Consider the following 20,275-nt stretch of genomic DNA (forward strand, 5'->3'; position numbering starts at 1 on the left):
GATGCAGCAGCACATGCTGCCAGCACCCAGCCCACATCCCTGGTGACTGTAATGAAAACTGTGACTGCCACTACATTGCTGTTGCTTAGACCTTAGGAGCCGAGTCTCACCGGGCTGGGTGTGGGGACACAGGCAGGGGAGTCTTTAAGGCAAGGAATCATGGCTACTGCCCACCGAGCTGCAGAGACACACTTGGATGGAGGCAGGGAGGCTTGGACTCACCTGCAGTGGACCACTATGGGCCCTGCTTCCGGGGGGTTGAGGAACTTCACCTGGCGGACGAAGCCCAGGAGGCCAGTGGCGTAGCAGGGCACCCCGTGGTCAGGCCAGCTGGTGAAGTGGAAGAGGCGGAGCTCCCGGATCTCGTGGTAGCCTTTCTGAGGAGAGAATGGGCTCTGTGCCTCCAGCTGCTGCCCTCGCGTGCCTGGACTGGCACGGCGGAGAGCCACAGCTGCCACCAAGGACCCAGCCTCCCGCTGTCCAGGTTATAGGTGTTGCCACTGAGAGGGACGCTGTGATCATTCCATTTGGAAATTGTGGAACCAAAGGCAGACTGGTTGCTTTTTGCAGGACTTCTCAGAGCCTTTTATTGTGTTCCTGTGCCTTCCGAGTCTCTAAGAGAGAGACAGCACCCAGTGCTTGCCCAGGGACCCCCTTTGACAGAGGTTTCGTGGGAGGTATATCCCAGATTGAAAGAAAGATGGCCATAAAGACCAAGTTCCAGGTGTTGCCAGGGGAATATGAGCCCTCTCAGTGGCTGAGATCGGGGGCCTCCCGTTTTCCAGCCTTGTCTATGATAGTCTATGTCGCTTTCGACATTTAAAATTTAGCCAACTTCTTTATTTTTCTTTATTTTTTGGTACTAGGGATTGAACTCAGGGGCGTTTAACCACTGAGCCACTTCCCAGCCCTTTATATATTTTATTTTTGAGATAAGGTCTCCCTAAGTTGTGGACATTGTCATTAAGTTGCTGAGGCTGGCTTTGTATTTGTGATCCTCCTGCCTCAGCCTCCTGAGCCATTGGGATTCTAGGCATGAGCCCCTGTGCCCAGCTAGCCAACTTTTTTATTAATTAAGTTCTTATTTAGAATTATAAGATGCTTCTATTGACTAATGGAGGCAGTGGGGCCCTGAGCTTGAGTGGATCTCCTTCTCTCATCCCCTCGCACATAGACACACCCCAGGTCAAATACTGGCGATCTGACTATTTAACAGACAGGTCACACCTCTGAGCCTTTGCTTACCTAGTGCCTCTTACTTACTGTTTTTCCCTAGTGATTTTCTGTACTTATTTAGAGAGGTTTCATTGTTTATCGGTCAGTTAAAAAAAATACTGAGGTTAAGATGTGCCCAGACTTGTGTTGGCTCTAGGAGGAAGGAAATAAAAGCCACGGCTCCTGTGCCGGGACCACTCATGACCTCACGAGGGTGAGGAAGGACTCCCGTGTAGGTGACTCAGTTAGCCTGTATAAAGGTGTTTATGGGATGCAGGGGGAGGAGAAATCGTCCCCCTGGACAAGGTGAAGCTCAATCTGACTCTTGAAAGGTATTAATAGTGAAAGTAATAAGTGATAATAATAACTAACATTTATTAGGCATTGCAAAATACCTCAGTGCATTAATTCATTTAATGCTTATAGCAATCCCCATACTGTTATCTCCATGCCTTGGACAGGGAAACTGAGGCTGAGCAAGATTTAGTGATGTCACAACATAGAGTGGCAATCTGCACTCTGGCTGTCTGGCTCCACAGTCTGCCCTCCTCACTGCTATGATACTGATGCAGGAGCATTACCCAGTTGGATACATGGAGGGGATGGAGGCAGGAGGGGATGGAGGCAGGAGGGGATGGGAACGGGACTTAGTGTGCTGTGTGCAGAGTCTCACAAGAACCCAAGGCAACACTAGAGGAACATGGAAGGGGTGCTGGTGACAGGAGGTCACACTCTGGTGGGAGGACAGGCCGTGCTGGAGCGCAGAGGCCCCTGAATCCCAGGTTCGGCCTTTGACTTTACCTCATAGGCACTGGGGGCTCCAGGTGGCTGCTTGGTTGGCTCACAGAGGGGCAAGGACATCACTGGACTTGTATTTTAGGATGCTACCCCTCCCTCACACAGCTACCACGTGAAGGGCAGTGGATTCCGCAGGTGTGTTAGGCATTATGCAGAGGGCACTGCTGCCCACCTAGGTCCCTGTCCTTGGGCTGATGCACCATCCTCAGCTACTCTGAGTTTAAAGACAGCCTATAGTCTCCCCTTCTTCAGGGAACTGCCCTCAATTGAAGAGGAGCCTGCTTCCTGGGGTTGGGTGGGGTGGGGTGGGGGTGCAGGGTCTCTCTGATGGAGAGGAAAGTTGTTGTGATTGAATGGCTTTGTCAGCTGCCTAGTTTGCCCAGGACAGAGGGCTTTCCCAGGACATGGACATTCAGTGCTAAGACCAGATTCTTCTGAGCAAGAAGGACTGGTTACCTTCCTGGAAGTGCAAGAGGCCCTTTGTCTGTAGGCAAGACTATTGATGCAGAGCAAATCATTCTCCAGGGCTCTGGTGGCATCAGGGCTCCCGGCGAAACCACGCCTCACTGGTTCCTTCTACCAGCCGCCTGTCCTGCCTCCCTCACCCCTTTCTGCAAGCTCTCCCTCCACCCATGGTCCTGGGCACCCAAATCCCTGCTGCAAAATCCCTGCTTCTAGGAAACCCAAACTAAGATGGGCCAAGGTGAGAGGCAGAATCCTGTCAGGAGGGAGAGAACAGGCCAGGATCAAGGGGTGGACGAACTGGGCACAGAGCAGATCCTCATTCTCCATTGCAGACCATCCCGCTGGCCAGGGTGCCCACAGCCAAGGGAAGCTTACCTTCTGGACTGTGAAGGTCCGGATGACGTACTCTGCTAGGGGCTCTGTTTCAATCAGGGTGACTTTAATGTCGCCATAGACCTCTGTGTCATCTGGCCAGTATCGTACACACTTCACCTGTGGCCAAGGGAGAGACAGGAGGAGGATAGAGATGAGGCTGCGTGAGCAAGTGGCTGAGTGTGAGCAGCCACCGCATCCGGTTCTCCGTTCAAATAAACCCAAGGGAAAATTTAGAGGCATTTCAGTCCAGGGGATGCTCAGCTGGCCAGGGACTGTCAAACGGCACAGGGCCATGCCCACTCCCAGAAGCATTAGGGCCATTAGAAATAATAGCAGGACCTTCCTTTGCAAATGCTCCTCATGATTTTTTTTGAAGCATTATCACACTAAGTGATCAAACAGAAAACGAGGTGAGATTGGTAGGTGTTATTATTCCCATTTTGCAGATGAAAATAATACTCTAGTTTGGAGGTTTGGTGACTTACCCAAGGTCATGTGGCCAGTTTTTTTCTAGTTTTGGCCAAGTTCAATTTCTGCTAGGTCAGACTAGAGCAGCTAGCTGAGTGTTATCAGCTCAGCAAAGATGAGAATCAAAGGAGGGAAACAGCAAGGAGGTGGAAGCAGAAGTGGTCAGGAGAGGGTCGTTATTAAGAGGCGGTATTTGGGGTCTGGAAGGAGAAAGGTTCTTAGTTGGGGAAAGGATGGAAGGTGCTGAGCTCACAGGGAAGACTGCACCTGCTCTCTGCCCTGACAGTGGGACAGATGCTGCACACAAGCCATTCCCCATTCAACTCTATAAGTCACTCCGCGGAGGAAAGAGAGACCATGGTTTTCCCCTTAAAAGAACAAAAGCGTTATTACCATTCCGGGGGACGCTGCGCGGCCTAGTGTGGCATTGCCCACAGTGTGTTCCGCTGGGTGCTAATAGGTGTTAGGTACAAAACAAGAAACAAAAAAACAAACAAAAAAAGGTTTTGTGGTCAAATGAGTTTGGGAAATGCTGATTACACAAAGTTTAACAGGCTGCTTTGCTACAGGACTACTTGGCTCCTCGAGTACTAATGCTAATGTTTTAGGGCTCTCCAAAAGGGGCAGAGGACACAGCATTTCCCAAACGTATTTAACCATGGAACCCGCTTCTCACTAAGCATCCTGCAGGCTAGCATCCCATGGAACCCACTTAGGGAAACACTAGTACAGTACAACGGGGTTTGGAGGCGATTTCATTCACTGTTTGGTTCTAATACTCAGTAGGTGAGCAGCTTCCAGAAAGTTCTGAAACCTGGGTTAGCTTCCTGTTAACATGCTTACTAAGTGTTCTATGAATAATTTACATGTATATTTTGATGACCTGTTACCATAACTTTATGAATTAGATATTATTATTATCTCCATTTTACAGATGAGGATCTAAATCATTGGGAAATGAAGAAAATGGTCCAATGTCCAACGTCAACTGTTGGCAAAAGTTGAAGCCAGGATACAAACCTAGGCCATCTGAACAACGACCAGCAACAGGGCCTTGTACAGTTGTTTTGAGATAAATTTAAGTGTTCTGGTACAGCCTATGACACAGCAGGAGTTCTTCTAAGAGTAGCAGGAGCGAGGGGCCCTCTCCTCCCCAAACCCACTTTAGAGTCACGGTCGATCCCTCAAGGGACGCTGTTTGCAGCATAGAATGTGTTTTGGGCCAGGCTGGAATTTGCCTCTGAATCTTAATTCCCAGGCTGGCCACTTTGTTGCCAGTAGTCGCAAGCTAGGACTGAGTCCCTGGGGACCAGGAGTGTTAGAATGAGAGTCAAGAGTCAGATTTTGTGCCTGGGTTCTGGCTGGGTGATTTTTAGGGCAGTTACTCTATCCCTTCAGGTCTGTGTTCTCATTTGTAAAATGGAGGAATGGACTGTTTAAAGGTGAACTTAAGGATAGAGTGGCACCTGGCCCCAAATCCCTGTGATGTCCATACCCCCAAACTGAATGATTACAGCCCAGATGTCCCCTTTCCATGGCTATGGCCAGGGCACTTTATGGATATCTGGTTCAGGCCAAGACCAAAACTTACCTGCCTACTCTTCTAGAGAAGCCCTTGGATTCCTGGTGTTTGCACACCTGCCTTTACACTCAGCAACCCTCCCACTAGCTGGAACAGCAGTCCCGTTTCTAAGCCCTCGTTAAGGATGACCTAGGACAGAGTTTGACTGGATCAGAGAAAGAGACCAAGGCCTGAGCCCTGAAGAATGTCGAGGCTCAGAGGTCGGGGAGGAAGAACAGGAGGCAAAGCGCAGATGCTGCTGAGAGGTGGAGTCAGATGAGCAGAGAGAAGAAAGACGTGGCGACTGGATTTGTCAACATGGAGGATGTGGGTGAGGCTGAGGAGGTCGCCACCGGTGGGATGGAGAGAGCAGCTACGTTGGAGGGTGCATTCTCTTACTTCTGGGGCTGAAGAAGCTGAATCATGGTGTGAGTCACTTAAATTTGGCGGAAAAGTGGGGACAGGAGAATGATTTTTGTTAGCCCATTTTGTCTTTTGAAGGAGGAAGCTACTGAGCATGTCTGCACACGGAGTAGAATAATCCAGCAATGAGGAGGAGGCATTTTTCAAGTGATGGGGAGGACAATGGGGAAATCATGGGGCAGAATCTGAGATTTGAGCCTTGCTTTTGAAATGGCAGAGACACAGCTTCTGTCCGGTTGGGCAGAGCTATGGGAAACAGCCCATGCTTGACCATTTGGGGACAAGAAAAGAAAAACAGCCATTTCTCATGGTTGAATCTGACAGCCAGGAGGAAGAACAAGAAGATGGTGGTAGATACAAGTAGGATGGCGGATTTGTGATTGGACGATGAGGGAGGTCAAGTCTGATGACTTCAATTTCCTTGAAATATATGAGATGATGTTATCGATGGAGAGTGGAGGTGGAGAAGGGGGTGGGGACCTGGAGGGAAAGGACACTGCCAAATGTGGAATAGGAGTGATGCTGTCTCCCCTGGAGGCTGCTGGGAGGGGGCAAAGTGGACAAGGAGGCACTTGGCACAACACAAGGGACGGAGATGCTCCAGCGCACCCCCGGCATCCTCTGTCCAGGTAACTGCAGGAAAGGCTTACCCTGCCCACCTCCACCAGGTTTGTGACCATGACGATGCTGGCGGAGTTCTCTTGCCAGATCATTCTCCAAAAGTCCTTTACTGTCTCCTGCATTGGACCTGCCAACAGAGAAGGTGACAGGGTCAGTGTCTGCGAGTGCAAGGTAGCAGCCCGGAGTTCATTGCTCTTGGCTGCCTTAGGGGAGCGGGAGAGAGGTCAGGGGACCCTCACTAGTACACCAAGTGGCTGAGACTGGGGCCAGAGGCATGTGAGCCTGATGGGGCTAGATCAGAGCATGGGTAAGAAAAGCCACATCCTGAACCTGCCTGGTCTGCAGCACCCCTGTCCCTTCTGTCACCCTCCTGCTCAGCCCCACCAAACCTGCTGTCGCCTGAACTATATTTTGGATTGTGTTCAAGGAATTTTCCCAAAACTGGTCTCTGGTGAGAGACAGAAAGGGAATTGGGGTCGGGAGGGTGGAGAGGCCCAATTTTAAGCTTGACAGATGCTGGAGGCACTCACTTGGAGCCCGAGGAGGAAAGAGGGGATAGAAAAGAAAGAAAGAAAAACGACAAAGACTGGGAGATAGGATCAGACAGTCCAAAGTGATTTCCTTGGAAATTACTCATCCAATGTCCAATCATTTTTAAAATTACAGAAGTAATGTATGTATTTTCTATAAAAGTTTGAATAACATTCTGTTATGCAAATATATATGTAGTTACTGCAATAAACATTGTATCTGTTATGAACATTTTTTATGTCCTTAAAAATTCTTACCAAGCATGATAGTTTTCATAGCTGCAGAGTTTTCTATGATAAATACACCTCATTCTTAACTTATTAATAATTTGTGTTCTAGGGCGACCTGCTGCATGTGCACCAGTCATGGATGTGTACCCCCCAGGAGGCAGGACACCCTCAGCTCCAGCTCTGTTGGGTGGCATCTGCTGGAGGCTGAGACTTCTGCTCGGCCCTGCCTGGGCCCCTCCCTCCTGACCGTTTCCCAGGGACAGCTCCTTCCTCACTCCCTTCCTGGCTGCACCTGTTGCCTCCTTCCTTCTTAGGGACCTCTAGAGCCTCTTCAGCCCTACTCTAGCTTCCTTGCCAGAGGAAGCTCATTCCTCTTCTCCGGGGCAGGGTCAGGTCTCTTAGTCGAAAAGGAGTGTTGGGACAACAAGCTTGCATTGATTCCCCAGACAACCCTCTTCCTTGGAGCCCTTGAGATCTCTTGGGAGCACGAGGCAGAGGTATGGCACTTACCTTGAGTTGCAATGTAGTGCCGGGGTCGGTGGTACCCCTGGATAGCAGAAGAAAAGCACAGTCTCCAGTCAAAGTTTGCAAGCAGCACAATATTAATAAATATCTTCTTCTGGCTTGATTTCCTCATAGGCAAATAGTCACCAAATGCTACTAGTATCATAACTACTCTTGAGGTGCCCATCCAGGCGTGCCTTGGAGCCAGGGCATGGGGAGCAAAATCCATGCATGCATCACTTATGCCCATGCACCCAAAAAGAGGGGAGAAGGAGTTTTCAGGTGTATGGGGGAACACTGACCACCAAAAAGTCTTTCCTGAGCTTGATTATATGCAGAACACTATACAAGGCCCTGTGAGACACTCAGAGGAGAAAACAGAAGAAACAATTCTATTGTTGACTCCTTGCATTAGTAACAATTAAAAAAAGAAAACTGGGAAGAATGCCACATTGCTTCTCTCTGCCAACAGACTTGGGATTGTAATTAAAGTTCTGCATGCAGAGAGGACCCGTGTGGAGGTGTCCATATGCAGATCAGCTATTTGCAAATGCGAAGACCACTTTCTGGATATCCTGTATATTTCAGAGGGCTCCCATAAGCCCTGCTGGACTCTGGTGTGGGGTTACCCTGGTGCCCATAACTCCAGTCATCAGAGAAGAGATTGAATATAACCCTCTCTTTTGCTTGGGTGTGGCACAGATGGAGGGTCCCCTTCCTTGTTACAGAGAAGTAGCAGATCGTATTGAGTACAAGTGTTAGAGACTGACAGGTTTGCATTTAGTATAGAACACTGAATGCTATTAATATTCACAGAATGAATGAATGGATGGATACATTCAATTTTAAAACACAGATGCCAACTATGGAGCCAACAGAGAGGTTGTGACCATCCAGAAATTACTTAACCACTCAGACTTTATGGTTAACTATGCCTGGAGAAAATAAATCCTAAAGTTTCAAGAAACTTTTTTTTTTTCTCCTGAATGTTGAACAGTTCTGTCCTATCAAAGTGGTCCTGTCCTCTCCAAGTGGATGAGCTGCCTCAAAGCCTACTTCAAGGAATAAGCTGCAATTGCCATCTGCATGGCTTTTGGTGCAGTAGATGTGGCATCCCTAAAATTCTGGGTCTACTTGCTGATGCAAAGACTATTTTACCTACCTTAGTTTTTCACTTGGCTAATAGTCATCGAGTAGATACCTTCCAATTGCTGGCCATTCTCTACAGCAGACTGATGATACCAACCCAAGGCCAATTCATGACCAGAACTGTTGGATCATCCACTTAGCCATCAAACAGCCCCGTCTAAACTCTGCTTGAGTGGTCCCATTTACAAAGCGAGGACACTGAGTTGACAAACTCTGCCTCCTCAGCTTAAAAATTTCCCTTAGAGGCTAGCGCACTGAGACTCAGAGAAATTGCCCAATAAGCAAGTTCTGACAAACCAATTAGAAAGACAGTGCAGCATGGTGGTTATGCATGCCATGAGCCAACCTGCCTTCCTGAGTTTGAATCCTGGCTCTGTCCCTTCTAAGCTATAGAGTTAGGGCAAGCCGTTTAGCCTCTTTGTGTCTCAGTTATTATTATTTTTCTGTAAAATGGGGACAAGAGTATTTAATTCATAGTATTGTTCAGATTAGATGAGTTAACATATGACAGTTATTGTACGCCAGGCACTATTCTAAGATTTAACATAAATGTCTTTGCTCTTATTATTTTTATATTATTATTTATTTGGCAAGTATTTGTTAAGAGACTACTAGGACTGTAAGTGCCTACCAGACTCTTAGGGGCTGCTAGGAGGATGGGTCCTCTCTTTGACTCGTGCAATAAATTCTCTGACAAGAGGTAAGGCCTATCTGCTCCTCCAAGTCAAGATGGACAGGGTGGGCAGGCTGACCAGGAGAATCAGACTTAGAGGTTTTCTGGAGTAGGTATGGGAACAGAAAATAGTCCCCTAGAACCTGAGATGACATGGTTTCTCAAGTTTACCCTCTTCTGCCATCCCCGCCCCCAGTTCTCACCCTCCCAGGGTTGGGCCAGAACATCAACCTCCTGCTGGCCTCCCTGCCTCTAGCCTGGCCTCCAAACCCTTCTGTTTTCTGCCCCAGTGAACTCCTTATTTTACATTGGAGTGTTATTTTCCTATTTATAAGTCTGCAATGGCGTCCCATTCTTTGAGTGGTCATGCCCAAATGCCTCATCGTGACCTGATTATAGTCTCCATTGTCATCTCTAGCCTCACGCCCAGGGGTCCTTCTCCATCCACTCGCACAATCCACGTACCCCATGCTCTATCCTCACTGCCCTGCTTTTCAGACATGATATCCTGGGTGATGCAGACCTGAGAGATCCAGCAGGGCTTTGGATATGCCCCCAAAATACGGAGGCACATGCTGAAATGAATATTTTTGTACTTTCCTCCACCTGGGCCATGGGACATGCCACCAAGAGCTGAGTGCAGTTCTCAGCACAGGCTGGTTGGTGGAATACATGTACAAATATGTTTTTGAGGTGAAGTTGGGGCACCCCCTTAATGCATGGGCTGGAAGACCAAAGACCCTGCAGCAAACTGTGATTTGACAGATTCTAATGTGCTTGAAAGTCAATAAGATGAAATTCTGAGCCAGAAATGAATTCACCTTTCAATAGAGATGGCTCAGGTTCACTATTTTGTGCTTTATTTCTTTGCTCGGTGGTTCACTAATCAATCAACAGGTGTTAATGGAGCAGATACTGTATAAGACACTGGAAATGCAAAAGTGGATCAGATGGACATGGGTTCTGCTTAGGAGCAGCTTGCAGACATCAACAAACTGGTATAAGAGCTACCAAGGGGAAGACATGGGGGCCTGTGGAGCCCCCCTGGGAGCTGACTCAGGCATGGAGGCCAGAGGAGCGTTCTCTGAGGAGGCGGTGGTTTAATTGGTTTCTTAATTATGCCTAGTTTGGGCCTCTAAATATCCCTATCATTCTCATTATGTCCCTTCAGCAATCTGCTCAGTCTTCCTACCCGTCCCCCTTGCTCACTGGCTTATAACTCGTCTTCAGGAGTAGCAGCCATGTTCCTGTCCAGAGGCCTTGGCATTGGCCCTTTCCCATGGCTGCCACGTCTGTCCCCAGGTAATGGAGTGGTTTCTCTCTCAGGCCCTTCAAACTTCTGCTCACCTGTCAGCCAATGCTCCAGAAAGCCCTTCTCTCAACACGCGGGCTACCTCTTCCCTTCCCTGGCTGACTTTCACTGGGGGTACTCATCACCCAATGGCAGATGCTTCTATATTCACTTCCATGCTTGCTGTCTGCCCATCTCTCCCAGGTGGGCAGGAGCTCCACCATGGCAGAGCGGTATCTGGCTTGCTCATGGCTGTGTCCCCAACCCAGAGAAGTCTGCCTGGACCATCAGTCTTGATAGAAACATATTGAATGCATGCCTGCTGTGTGCCTGTCCCCACACTGCCTCTGAGTAAAGAGACCCTCCCTGGCCTCCGAAACCCACGCGGTCCCCAAAGAGAAAACATTCAAACCACGAGACTCCTCAGCCAAGGAGATAAAAGGAGATGTGCTGCTCAACTGGGGCTCCTCTGGGGATTTGCCAAGAGCTAGTACTGAAAACTTCCTAACCTTAAAAGAACTTTGAGTTCATTTGAGTCCCACCTACACAGCACGCAAATCGACTGCAAACCAGCTCTGGGCCTGCCTCCGTCTGTCTGTGAGCAATGGGAAAGAGGTTTGCATCCAAAATGCATTCATCTCACTCTGCCCTCACGCATCTGTTACTTACTGGGGACCCAGATATGATATTTATTTCCAGGCTGGTAATTTATAACAGATTCAAGTGGCCAATACATTTTTTTGGGTGTGCAAACAAATCCACCAGCAGGACGGTTCAGGCAGTAGCAGACCAGAGGCCCAGACAGGGCTGAGAACGTTCTGCTCATTATACGAAGGGAGTCATTTTAATGGATTGTCAAGGTCCAATTGGGGAGGAATGATTCTATGCTGAGCAGTTAGCTCTCTGGGGAGCCAGGAAGGATTCTGGTTGGGGTGGAGCCCAGGGGAAAGGAGTCAAGACTAGGTAGCTATGTGTATCTTGCCAGGAATCCCAGGGAGACCCTAAGAATTTAACTTTGCTGGAGTATACAGCAGGTTCATAACTGCGGTGATTCCTCCTCCACTGTCAACCCCATTGTGGTGACACTGTGCAAGGAGACAGTTGTGGTTGGTGTTTTCTCTGGTCTCTCTCTCTCTCTCTCTTTCCTTCTCTCTCTGTTCTGTGCTGTGGAGGCAAACTGCACAGACTGTACCGGGGATCGCAGGTGTACTAGGTCCCTCTCTGCCAAGTCATGATGGGTTGGCCTTGCCTCGCTACTGAGGGCTGCTAACCACTAAGAGCTCTCCACCATTGCTAGCCATGAGACCCTACACCACACCTGCTGGTCTCTCTCAATCCTAATCACATCTGTATTACGCTCTCAAGGAGAGTTACCCCTTTGAGTAAGCCTGTTTCCTTTTGGAACTCAGAGAGATATTTTGGATCATTTATTGTGTATTCATGGGTCAGTGTTATTATTCCATTTTATAAATACCAGAATGAGTAAGTAACGTACCCATGATCACAAAGTTAGTAATCACTAACCCAAGGCTTGGATTCAGCTGACCCAACAAGGACTTAGTTTATGACATTAGTCTTGTTAGCCCTTGACTCTAACCACTGAGATCCAGCCCAGGGTTCAACATTGCATGTTAGGACAGCATGTGGCATAGGCTATTTGTTCTGTCTGCACAACCTACTTCTTACACGCACACACACACACACACACAACACACACACACAGGGGTTGTGGTGTGTTCTAGCAGGGTGGAGAACTAAAGTCTAGCTGTGTGACCTTGGGGAATACTCTTTATCTCAACTCCAGGTCTTCTATCTTAAAAGGCCCACAAAAATGTTTTGTAATGACAGAACATGGTAGAAACAGGTGGCATTATTGGTTATTAGTTGTAGAGATTCACTTGCATTAAAGCAATTTCATTTGATACACTACAACACAGCATTCCTCGGTTCTCACTGTAATTGGATGGCTCACACAGCTGTGGATTGAGCATTATCGATGAGAGTGACTTTTCCTGGAATTTTCCATTCAGATGACATATGCCAGATAGATACAGTAACTGGAGGTATGCAGGACCCTGCATGGGCTGTGACCCTCAGAACCCTCACATCTGCCCACCCTCACATCTACCCAGCCACAGGCAAGGTCAAGGAGAAAAAGAAGAAACCAGTTCAACATGTATGGATCAGGTCCCCACTAAATGTTGACTTCTGGGAAGTGGCAGGAGGTAGATGAAGGGGCAGAAGAAAGGGCATTGGTTGGGAAGTCATTTGGATGTGATTCCTATCCTGGTTCAGCCATGAGCCAGTGCACAGCCTTGGACAGGCTTTGCAATATCTCTAAACCTCAGCCCCCCATGGGGAATTGGAGATGACGAGACTCCCCTGAAGGGTTGTTAGGAAGTGTTGGTAAACTGGCTCACTTAAACTGCGACCATTGCTGTCATCTCTGCTTACTGATGCTACTAAGGCAGCAGGGTATGGTGGAGAGCCGTTCCTAATTAAACCCTTACTCCCTCCGTCACAGCTCACAGAGTGATCATGGATATGTTACTTAACCTTAGAGCCAGCATCCTCAGCTGGAAAGGGTAATAATGACCACCTGCCCAGTTAAGGTACTACTTAAGGTGGTGTTGGCACATGAGGGGGGATCAGTGATCCTTAGTTTACTCAAGGCCCTATTTGCCTGGCCGGTTCTTTTGTCATCCTCTAAGGCACCCTCCCTCTACCTTGAGGCTTTGCTCCTATATTCCCTGCTCTGTGAAGGCTTCTTTTTCTTATCGGACCCCCCTTACCAGACTGAGTTGCTTTGGGGTCAACACCTGGTCCAGAAGGTTGGTGTTTCTAGTGCGCAGTAGAAGGTCTGCTCTGTGCTTGTGAAATGAATAACAGGTGCACAGGAGCAAGGATGGTGGCATGGTGGGTAAGGGCTGGGAGTGCCTTGGGCACTCAGAAGGGGCCACCTCCTTGTGAACTTTCCAGAAAGGCCCTGGTGGTAGAGACTGTCTATCTTCATCTCCACTGAAGCTCCAGCCCCAACTCCTGACCACATGGTGCCCCTTGTTAGTCAGGATGCAGTCTGGAAATAGAAAGGAACCCCTCCAGGTGTTTCAGACAGAGGGATCCAGCTTGGGGAGTTGGTTGACCAGGTGACGGGGAAGCCAAGGGGAACAGTGACCCTTAGAGCTAGTGGGACAAGGGGAGACAGAGAAGTTTCCACAGCCTAGGAGCTGGGGCTGCCTGGCAGAAGGTGGAGCCACGATGGTTCTGACTGAGGACCTGCCACCCAGAGGAGGGAGATAGGCAGAGAATATGCTGGTTTCTCTTCCATCATCCTCTGATCTCCCATCAGTGCCTCTCATTGAAGGAATCAGCTCCCCTTCTTTTTTTCACTACACACACACACACACACACTCACACACACCCCTGAGATGCAAAGCAGAGCAGAAAAGGATAAGGACTGGATCTGAGGGCAAACAAATGGCCGACACAAGGCTCCATAAACATTTGTTGAATTAATGAAACAAGGCTCAGCCCCTTGTTTCATTATCCCTGAGGATTGTGAGGGAATTTGCAAAGCATGGCACTGTACTTTACAGTTTGTCCACAGATACATTTGGAAGTCTAAGGGACCAATGGGCATCTCTGAGCCATTCTTCAAGACACCTGGGCTGTGCACTGAGGTCCTGAGAAGTCTGGCTTGAATCTGTCTTGCTGGGATGTTCACCTGGCCATAGTGGCCACTTTATCCTCTTGCAAACTCTCTCACTTCCGTGAACAGAAAGGCCATGGTGGTAGAAACTTCTTGGCTTCTTTTTGAGTTGAGTCCCTTCCTCAGTAGTCTCTGAAATACTGAAGCAGCCTATTTCCTAATCAGTTGTCTTAATTCCAAAATCATTTGATCTATCTTATCATTGGCAGCAGATAAATCACCCCAAAGCTCAATTCGGAATCGGCCATCTCCTTGAGCAAAATCTCAGGATAAAGCCTGACCTTGGTCTGGCCATCTAAGCCGTCGATAATCCAGTCCAACTTTACTTCGCTCCGCTCCCCTGGAACACAGTGGCTGCCTGTTCACAGCTGCCCCATCTCAGCTACTGCCCTCCTCTAACCAGAGGCCATCTTCTCTCTCTTTGATTTTAAATTCTACTTGTGCTGGAAGCTTTGGTTCACATCACATTTTGCATTCCTGATGGGAAAAAAAAAGTGATATTTCTTCCCCTACCTCTGAATCCCTGCAGCATTTTATCTGGAATGTGACACTTGTCACTTTCTAGGCTGCCCTGGCATGATTGATGTGCATGGCTTATCTCCCTCCTGAGGTTTTCGAGGGTGGAGACCATGGCATTTGTAGTTTTATGATTTCTGTAGCATCTAGCATACGGTGGTCACCTTAAATCTTTTTGTTGCGTTCATGCCTGCACCTTCACCTTCAAATGAATGAATGGATGGACAGACGAACAGACACATATAAATTAATATACAGATTGAATGAATAAGACTAGCAGCTGTCCTGGCCGCCTGGAAGAGGATGAAGCTTTAGGTGGATAATCCACTTGGGTCATGCAAATGACGGAGAAGCAGACTGCTTGGCACGTTCTGGAAGGCCACCTTCTGTGGAAACGGTCGAGGATAGCCACAGACCTTGAGCCTCTACAGCCAACCTCAGGCCCCAGCTACCCAGCCCCACCAAGACACTCACGTCAATATAATTGGCATTGATATAGTCAGAGTGCGGGTCTCCATCCAGCACCAGCAATCTCACTCTGGAATGGTCATCTGCAGAGAGAACAGAAAGCAAGGGGTGGTGGGTAAGGGGCCTTAAGGCGAGAAGCCAGTGATTCTCTCCTTTAGAGCTACCACTTATTAGTTACTACACACCAGCTATGGTGACACTCTCTCATTTAACCTCAGCACTGCTCAGTTATTATCCCATTTACAGGTGATGAAGTTGAGGCTCTCAGAGATAAGTTTTTGGTTTTTTTTTTTTTTTTTTTTTTTTTTGGTACCAGGGATTGAACTCAGGAGCACTTGACCATCGAGCCACATCCCCAGCCCTATTTTGTATTTTGTTTAGAGACAGGAACTTACTGAGTTGCTTAGTGCCTCACTTTTTGCTGAGGCTGGGTTTGAACTTGTGATCCTCCTGCCTCAGCCTCCTGAGCCACTGGGATCACAGGTGTGTGCCACCACACCTGGTGGTTTCTAGCTTTAAAAGAAAACTAGAAGCACTTCCTCCCTTTGGATTCCACCTTCTCTTTAGATTCCCTTTAGATTCTGGTTTCGTTGTTACCCAACCGTATGAGTCACCTGCTTAAGTCTTAATATCATCATTAACATGGAGATGGAAAAACTTGCTTCCTGGGACTACGCAAGAGAGACCATACAGATACGCTCAGGACGTGGGAGTTGCATGTGAATTAATGTGCTACATTTCCAGGCTTGCTTAAAAATGGCAAGTTCACCTATTTTCCACATGTGCACAAATTGCTTTTCCTTTGTCTCTTGGAGTACTGTTGCAAATAGATTGTTGGCCTCTTATTGGTATCAATACTCTCATTAGAGTGAGGCTGACTGAATCATTACAAAAGAGGTCGTCAGTAACTAAAATTGTGTTACTGAGGATACTTTCTCAAACACAATCTAGGCATAAACAAGATCTGCATGCTTACTTCAAATAACACCAAAAAATTAAAAAGTAGTACATGAGAAGAATCAAGATAAATCCATTACAAGTAATGAAGGTGAGCTCTGACATTCTAATAGACACAGGCAAGTGGAACAGCCTGGTTGGGTCTGGGAAGGAGGAACTTAGTTTGCTACCCAGGTCCTTGGGCACGTATCACAGTGCACCCACTGGCCGTAGGCCAGTCCTCCTTACTCCAGGGCAGGAGTGGGGTTCAATGCAAGTGGGCTAGAGAGCTCTGAGCATCCTTGAGAGTTCCCCGGGGTGAGGGAAGTCAAGTCTGCATGTCCTGTCCAACTCCTACACACTGCAATTTATAAATACATTTATTGCAATGAACTGAAACCTCCTTGAGGACACAGACATACTCTGTCTTGTTCCTTGCTCCATGCCCTGTACTCCGAAAGGGCCTGGCAGATGGCAGGCACTGGACAAATACCTGGGAGGGTGTCAACAGATGGCCTCATTTAATCCTCACAATGTCCCTGTAAAGTGGCAGGATGGGTTCTGTTAGCCCTTGTTACAAATGAGGAACATTTGTAGATTGGCTCTGTGGCCAATGACACATGGAAGAATGGGGTCCTCTTGACTCTGGGTTTAACTTCTGCTTCCCAGGCTAAGCAGGGTATGGGAAACCATCTCTGGGGTGCAGAGCAGAGAGAATTAACTGCAGAGAAGTGGTTCCCTGGGTGATAGAAAAGTGTTTGAGAAGCCAGGGAGGGGAGAGAGAGAGCGTGCACGCACTTGGAGATAAGCAACCAGGAGACACAGTGTTCCCCCAGGGGTGGAGGGACAGAAGGAGGGGGTGGGACTCCCAGAGCTCAGGAGCTGGGCTGACTGCTGGGACAGGACCACCAGGGGCCTCCCTGGTGGGAGCTGGAGACAAGGAGGAGCTTCTCTTGTTGCTAAAGAAGGGGACTGTGATTGGGACAGTGGGGAGTTCCTGCCTCTCTTTCTCCTCTCCGATATCCCACTTAGGGCAGGTCATTGGCCTAACCCAGCTGACAAGAGAGCCTGGGGAATGGAGCCTGCAGAGGTCAGTTCCCTGCAATGCAGAGTCGAGTGGGGGAAGGTGAGGAATGGGCCCAATTATGGACAACTGGGCCCAGGACGGGTATGCGACACCATCCCACATGGATGAATCCATTTATTCAGAATTAGTCATCGAGGATTCGCCGCGTGGCGCTATATGCTAGGTGGTTCTACCCAATGCCACGTTTCTTACTCACTATGGGGAAGGTTTCAGTGGAAGCAACTAGAAGGAGTAGCTTCTAAGTGGACCGATGGGGGAATGGGTGTGGGAGGGAGGAGTTTGAACTTCATCCAGGTGACGGTGGGCACCAGAGACTATAACATTACCTCAGTGATTTTATTCCTTACGCCATGCCTATAACTCATTGCAATAGTGGAATGGTGCAGTATTGTGAGTCTTCCTTTTGCAGAGATATACAAACTAAAGCTCAGAGAGGCTAAGCTGATCTCCCAACTACCACAGGCTCCCTCCCAGGCCTGTCTGACCCTCATTCCACCTTCCAGGTGCTGCCCTGGCACCTCAGGATTCTTGAAGGTACTGCTAGAGTCTATGCAGTTGGTCCCCAGCTCCTTCATTATTCTAGCTCCAGGAGAGAGACTTTTAGGGGAGGGTACAGCCAATCCAGCAAGCTGGGGTTCAAACAAGGCCTGGTGCCTGACTCTGAACCTCAGATGTCAAGTCTTGTTACAGAAACTATCAACCTTTAAAAAATGAAAATGCATATTATGCTTTGACTCAACTCTCATTAATAACTTAATTATTCAAAATCTCTTTTATTTATTAAGATACACCTGCCCCTGAGGTCCATAGCACTAGAAACAGAGATTCTGATTTTAAAAATTGAAAGCAATTAAAAAAAAAATATATATATATATATACACACACACACACACACACACACACACACACATATAAAGTTTAAAAAAAAACAGAAAGCAAAAATCATTAAAAAGAAAGCAGAAAAAAACAAGTTTATTTCTTCTAGCTAAATAGCCTTAAAAATGAAAATGCCTCCAACCACCAGTTGATGGTACTTGCCAATATTCCCTCTTATTCATTTATCAAGGGCACATTTATTGAGTACCTACTATATACTATGCTAGTTGAAGGGACTAAGAAAGTGTTCTCAAACGCGAGCCTCATGATTAAGGAGTTTGTCAACTTAGTGGGGGAGGCCTAGACACAGAAGTGGAACTTCAAGGTCTAGAAAGTGGGGAACACAGAGTTTTGTGTAGTGACATGAATGACGGATTAAGAGAGTGAATGAGGGCTGACTAGTGGACAATGGGAAAGAGTGTTTTCGTTAGAGAGAACGGCAAGACTGAAGGCAGAGATCCTGGGAGAGCTGCTTAGGCCCTGTCCTGGGTACAGTGAGTGTGGGGGGCAGGGTGAGCCGAGGAGGCAGCTAGGGTTAGAACACAGAGGTCTCTCGGCACAACTTTAATGCACTAATATTGAAACAACAGGGCTGAGCTCTGTAGGACATCCAAGTACAGAGTCTCTTTCCAGGATCATGGGAGGGTATTTTAGTATGAAATAACCAAAATTCATTCCCACTTGGGCTGGCATCTGATAACAGGACCCACTTTTAATGTGCAACATGAGTAGGAAGCTGTGGCTCAGATCTTAGCTCCACCATGTGGCAGGTTGTCGGTTCCCCCTTAGCCTTGACTTCCTTAGTACAATGGAGCCAACACTATGCAGCTCTCAGAATGCTGGAAGGATTCAATGAGAAGATGAAGGCATGAAAAGTGTCAGGACCTTAGGAGAAAGAGAAGACAGGCAACAGAGTGGGAGAAAATATTGCCAAACCCATAGCTGTTAAAGGACATGTATCCACCACATACAAAGAACACTTAATATTCAACAATAAGAAAACAGATAACCCTAGTAAAAAGATCTGGACAGACATCTCATCAAGGAAGACACACAAGTGACAAGCGTATGAAAAGATGTTCAACATTCGGTGTCCTTAGGGGATTGCAAATTAACATGATAAGTGAGCTGTTGCTATAACGCACGCACTAAAAAGGTCGAAATTCCCAAACATGGTGATCAATTGGAGCAGTGGGAATTCTCACTCATTGCTAGTGGGAATTCAAAAGAGCACAGCCATTTTGGAAGCCAGTGTGGCAGTTTCATACAATGCTAAACATAGTTTCACCAGGCTATCCAGCAATCGTACTTTTTTTGGCATTTACTCAAATGGATTGAAAACTTAAGTGCACATCAAAACCTGCACATGGGTGTTGTGGCAGCTTTCTTCATAATTGCAAACACTTGGGAGCAATGCAGATGTCCTTCCATAGATGAATGGATAGCCAGATTATGGTAGATCTATACAGTGGAATATTATTCAGTGATGAATAGAAATGAGTTCTCATGCCATGAAAGACGCAGAGGAGACTTCAGTGCATGTGGTTAAGGGAAGGAAGTCAATCTGGAGACAGCTAGGTATCGTGTGACGAAGAACAGGAGAAGAAGATTAACATTTAACAGGGATGAGAGGTGGGAGGGAAAGGGAGAGAGAAGGTAAATTGCACGGTAATGGAAGGAGACCCTCAGGGTTATACAGTGGAGGGGGTAGAGAGAGAGGAGGGGAGGGGAGGGGAGAGGTGGGGAGGGGGGAGGGTGGATGATGGGAAAGGCAGCGGAGCACAACAGACACTAGTATGGCAATTTGTAAATCAATGGATGTGTAACTGATGTGAATCTGCAATCTGTGTATGGGGTGAAGGTGGGAGTTCATAACCCACTAGAATCAAAGTGTGGAATATGATATGTCAAGAAATTTGTAATGTTTTGAACAACCCACAATAAAAAATTAAAAAAAAAAAAAAAAAAAAAAAAAAAAAACCTGCACATGGGTGTTGTGGCAGCTTTCTTCATAATTGCAAACACTTGGGAGCAATGCAGATGTCCTTCCATAGATGAATGGATAGCCAGATTATGGTAGATCTATACAGTGGAATATTATTCAGTGATGAATAGAAATGAGTTCTCATGCCATGAAAGACGCAGAGGAGACTTCAGTGCATGTGGTTAAGGGAAGGAAGTCAATCTGGAGACAGCTAGGTATCGTGTGATTCCTACTGTGTGACATTCTGAAAAAGGCCAAACCAGTGACAAAAATAATCAGTGTTGTCAGCGACTTGGACAAGGAGGTTGGGTAGAATAGATGAAGTACAGGGGACCTTTAGGGCAGTGAAGCTCTTTTACATATTACTGTAAAGGTGGACCTATGGCCTAATGCAT

The 20,275-nt window shown here is 47.5% G+C and overlaps 1 protein-coding gene across 6 annotated transcripts in view; it reads right to left on the reverse strand.

Moving 5' to 3' along the window:
- Nucleotides 1-20,275, reverse strand: part of Ptprt (protein tyrosine phosphatase receptor type T) — a 1,068,074-nt gene that overhangs the window by 34,764 nt on the left and 1,013,035 nt on the right. For 3 of the 6 annotated variants that reach the window (XM_058575681.1, XM_058575680.1, XM_058575679.1), the window contains 6 exons: nt 15,004-15,080; nt 7,198-7,234; nt 5,956-6,053; nt 3,715-3,774; nt 2,854-2,970; nt 223-377 (listed from right to left, as the gene is read on the reverse strand). In XM_058575681.1, coding sequence (XP_058431664.1) covers nt 223-377; nt 2,854-2,970; nt 3,715-3,774; nt 5,956-6,053; nt 7,198-7,234; nt 15,004-15,080 — 544 coding nt within the window. The remainder of the gene's footprint in view (nt 1-222; nt 378-2,853; nt 2,971-3,714; nt 3,775-5,955; nt 6,054-7,197; nt 7,235-15,003; nt 15,081-20,275) is intronic. The other 3 variants (XM_058575678.1, XM_058575677.1, XM_058575682.1) reach the window with 1 other exon arrangement.

This window comes from Marmota monax, unplaced genomic scaffold, assembly GCF_021218885.2.
Source record: "Marmota monax isolate L192 unplaced genomic scaffold, Marmota_monax_Labrador192_F-V1.1 WCK01_AAM20220418_F8-fsc00014, whole genome shotgun sequence".
In the NCBI taxonomy this organism is placed as follows: Eukaryota; Metazoa; Chordata; class Mammalia; order Rodentia; family Sciuridae; genus Marmota; species Marmota monax.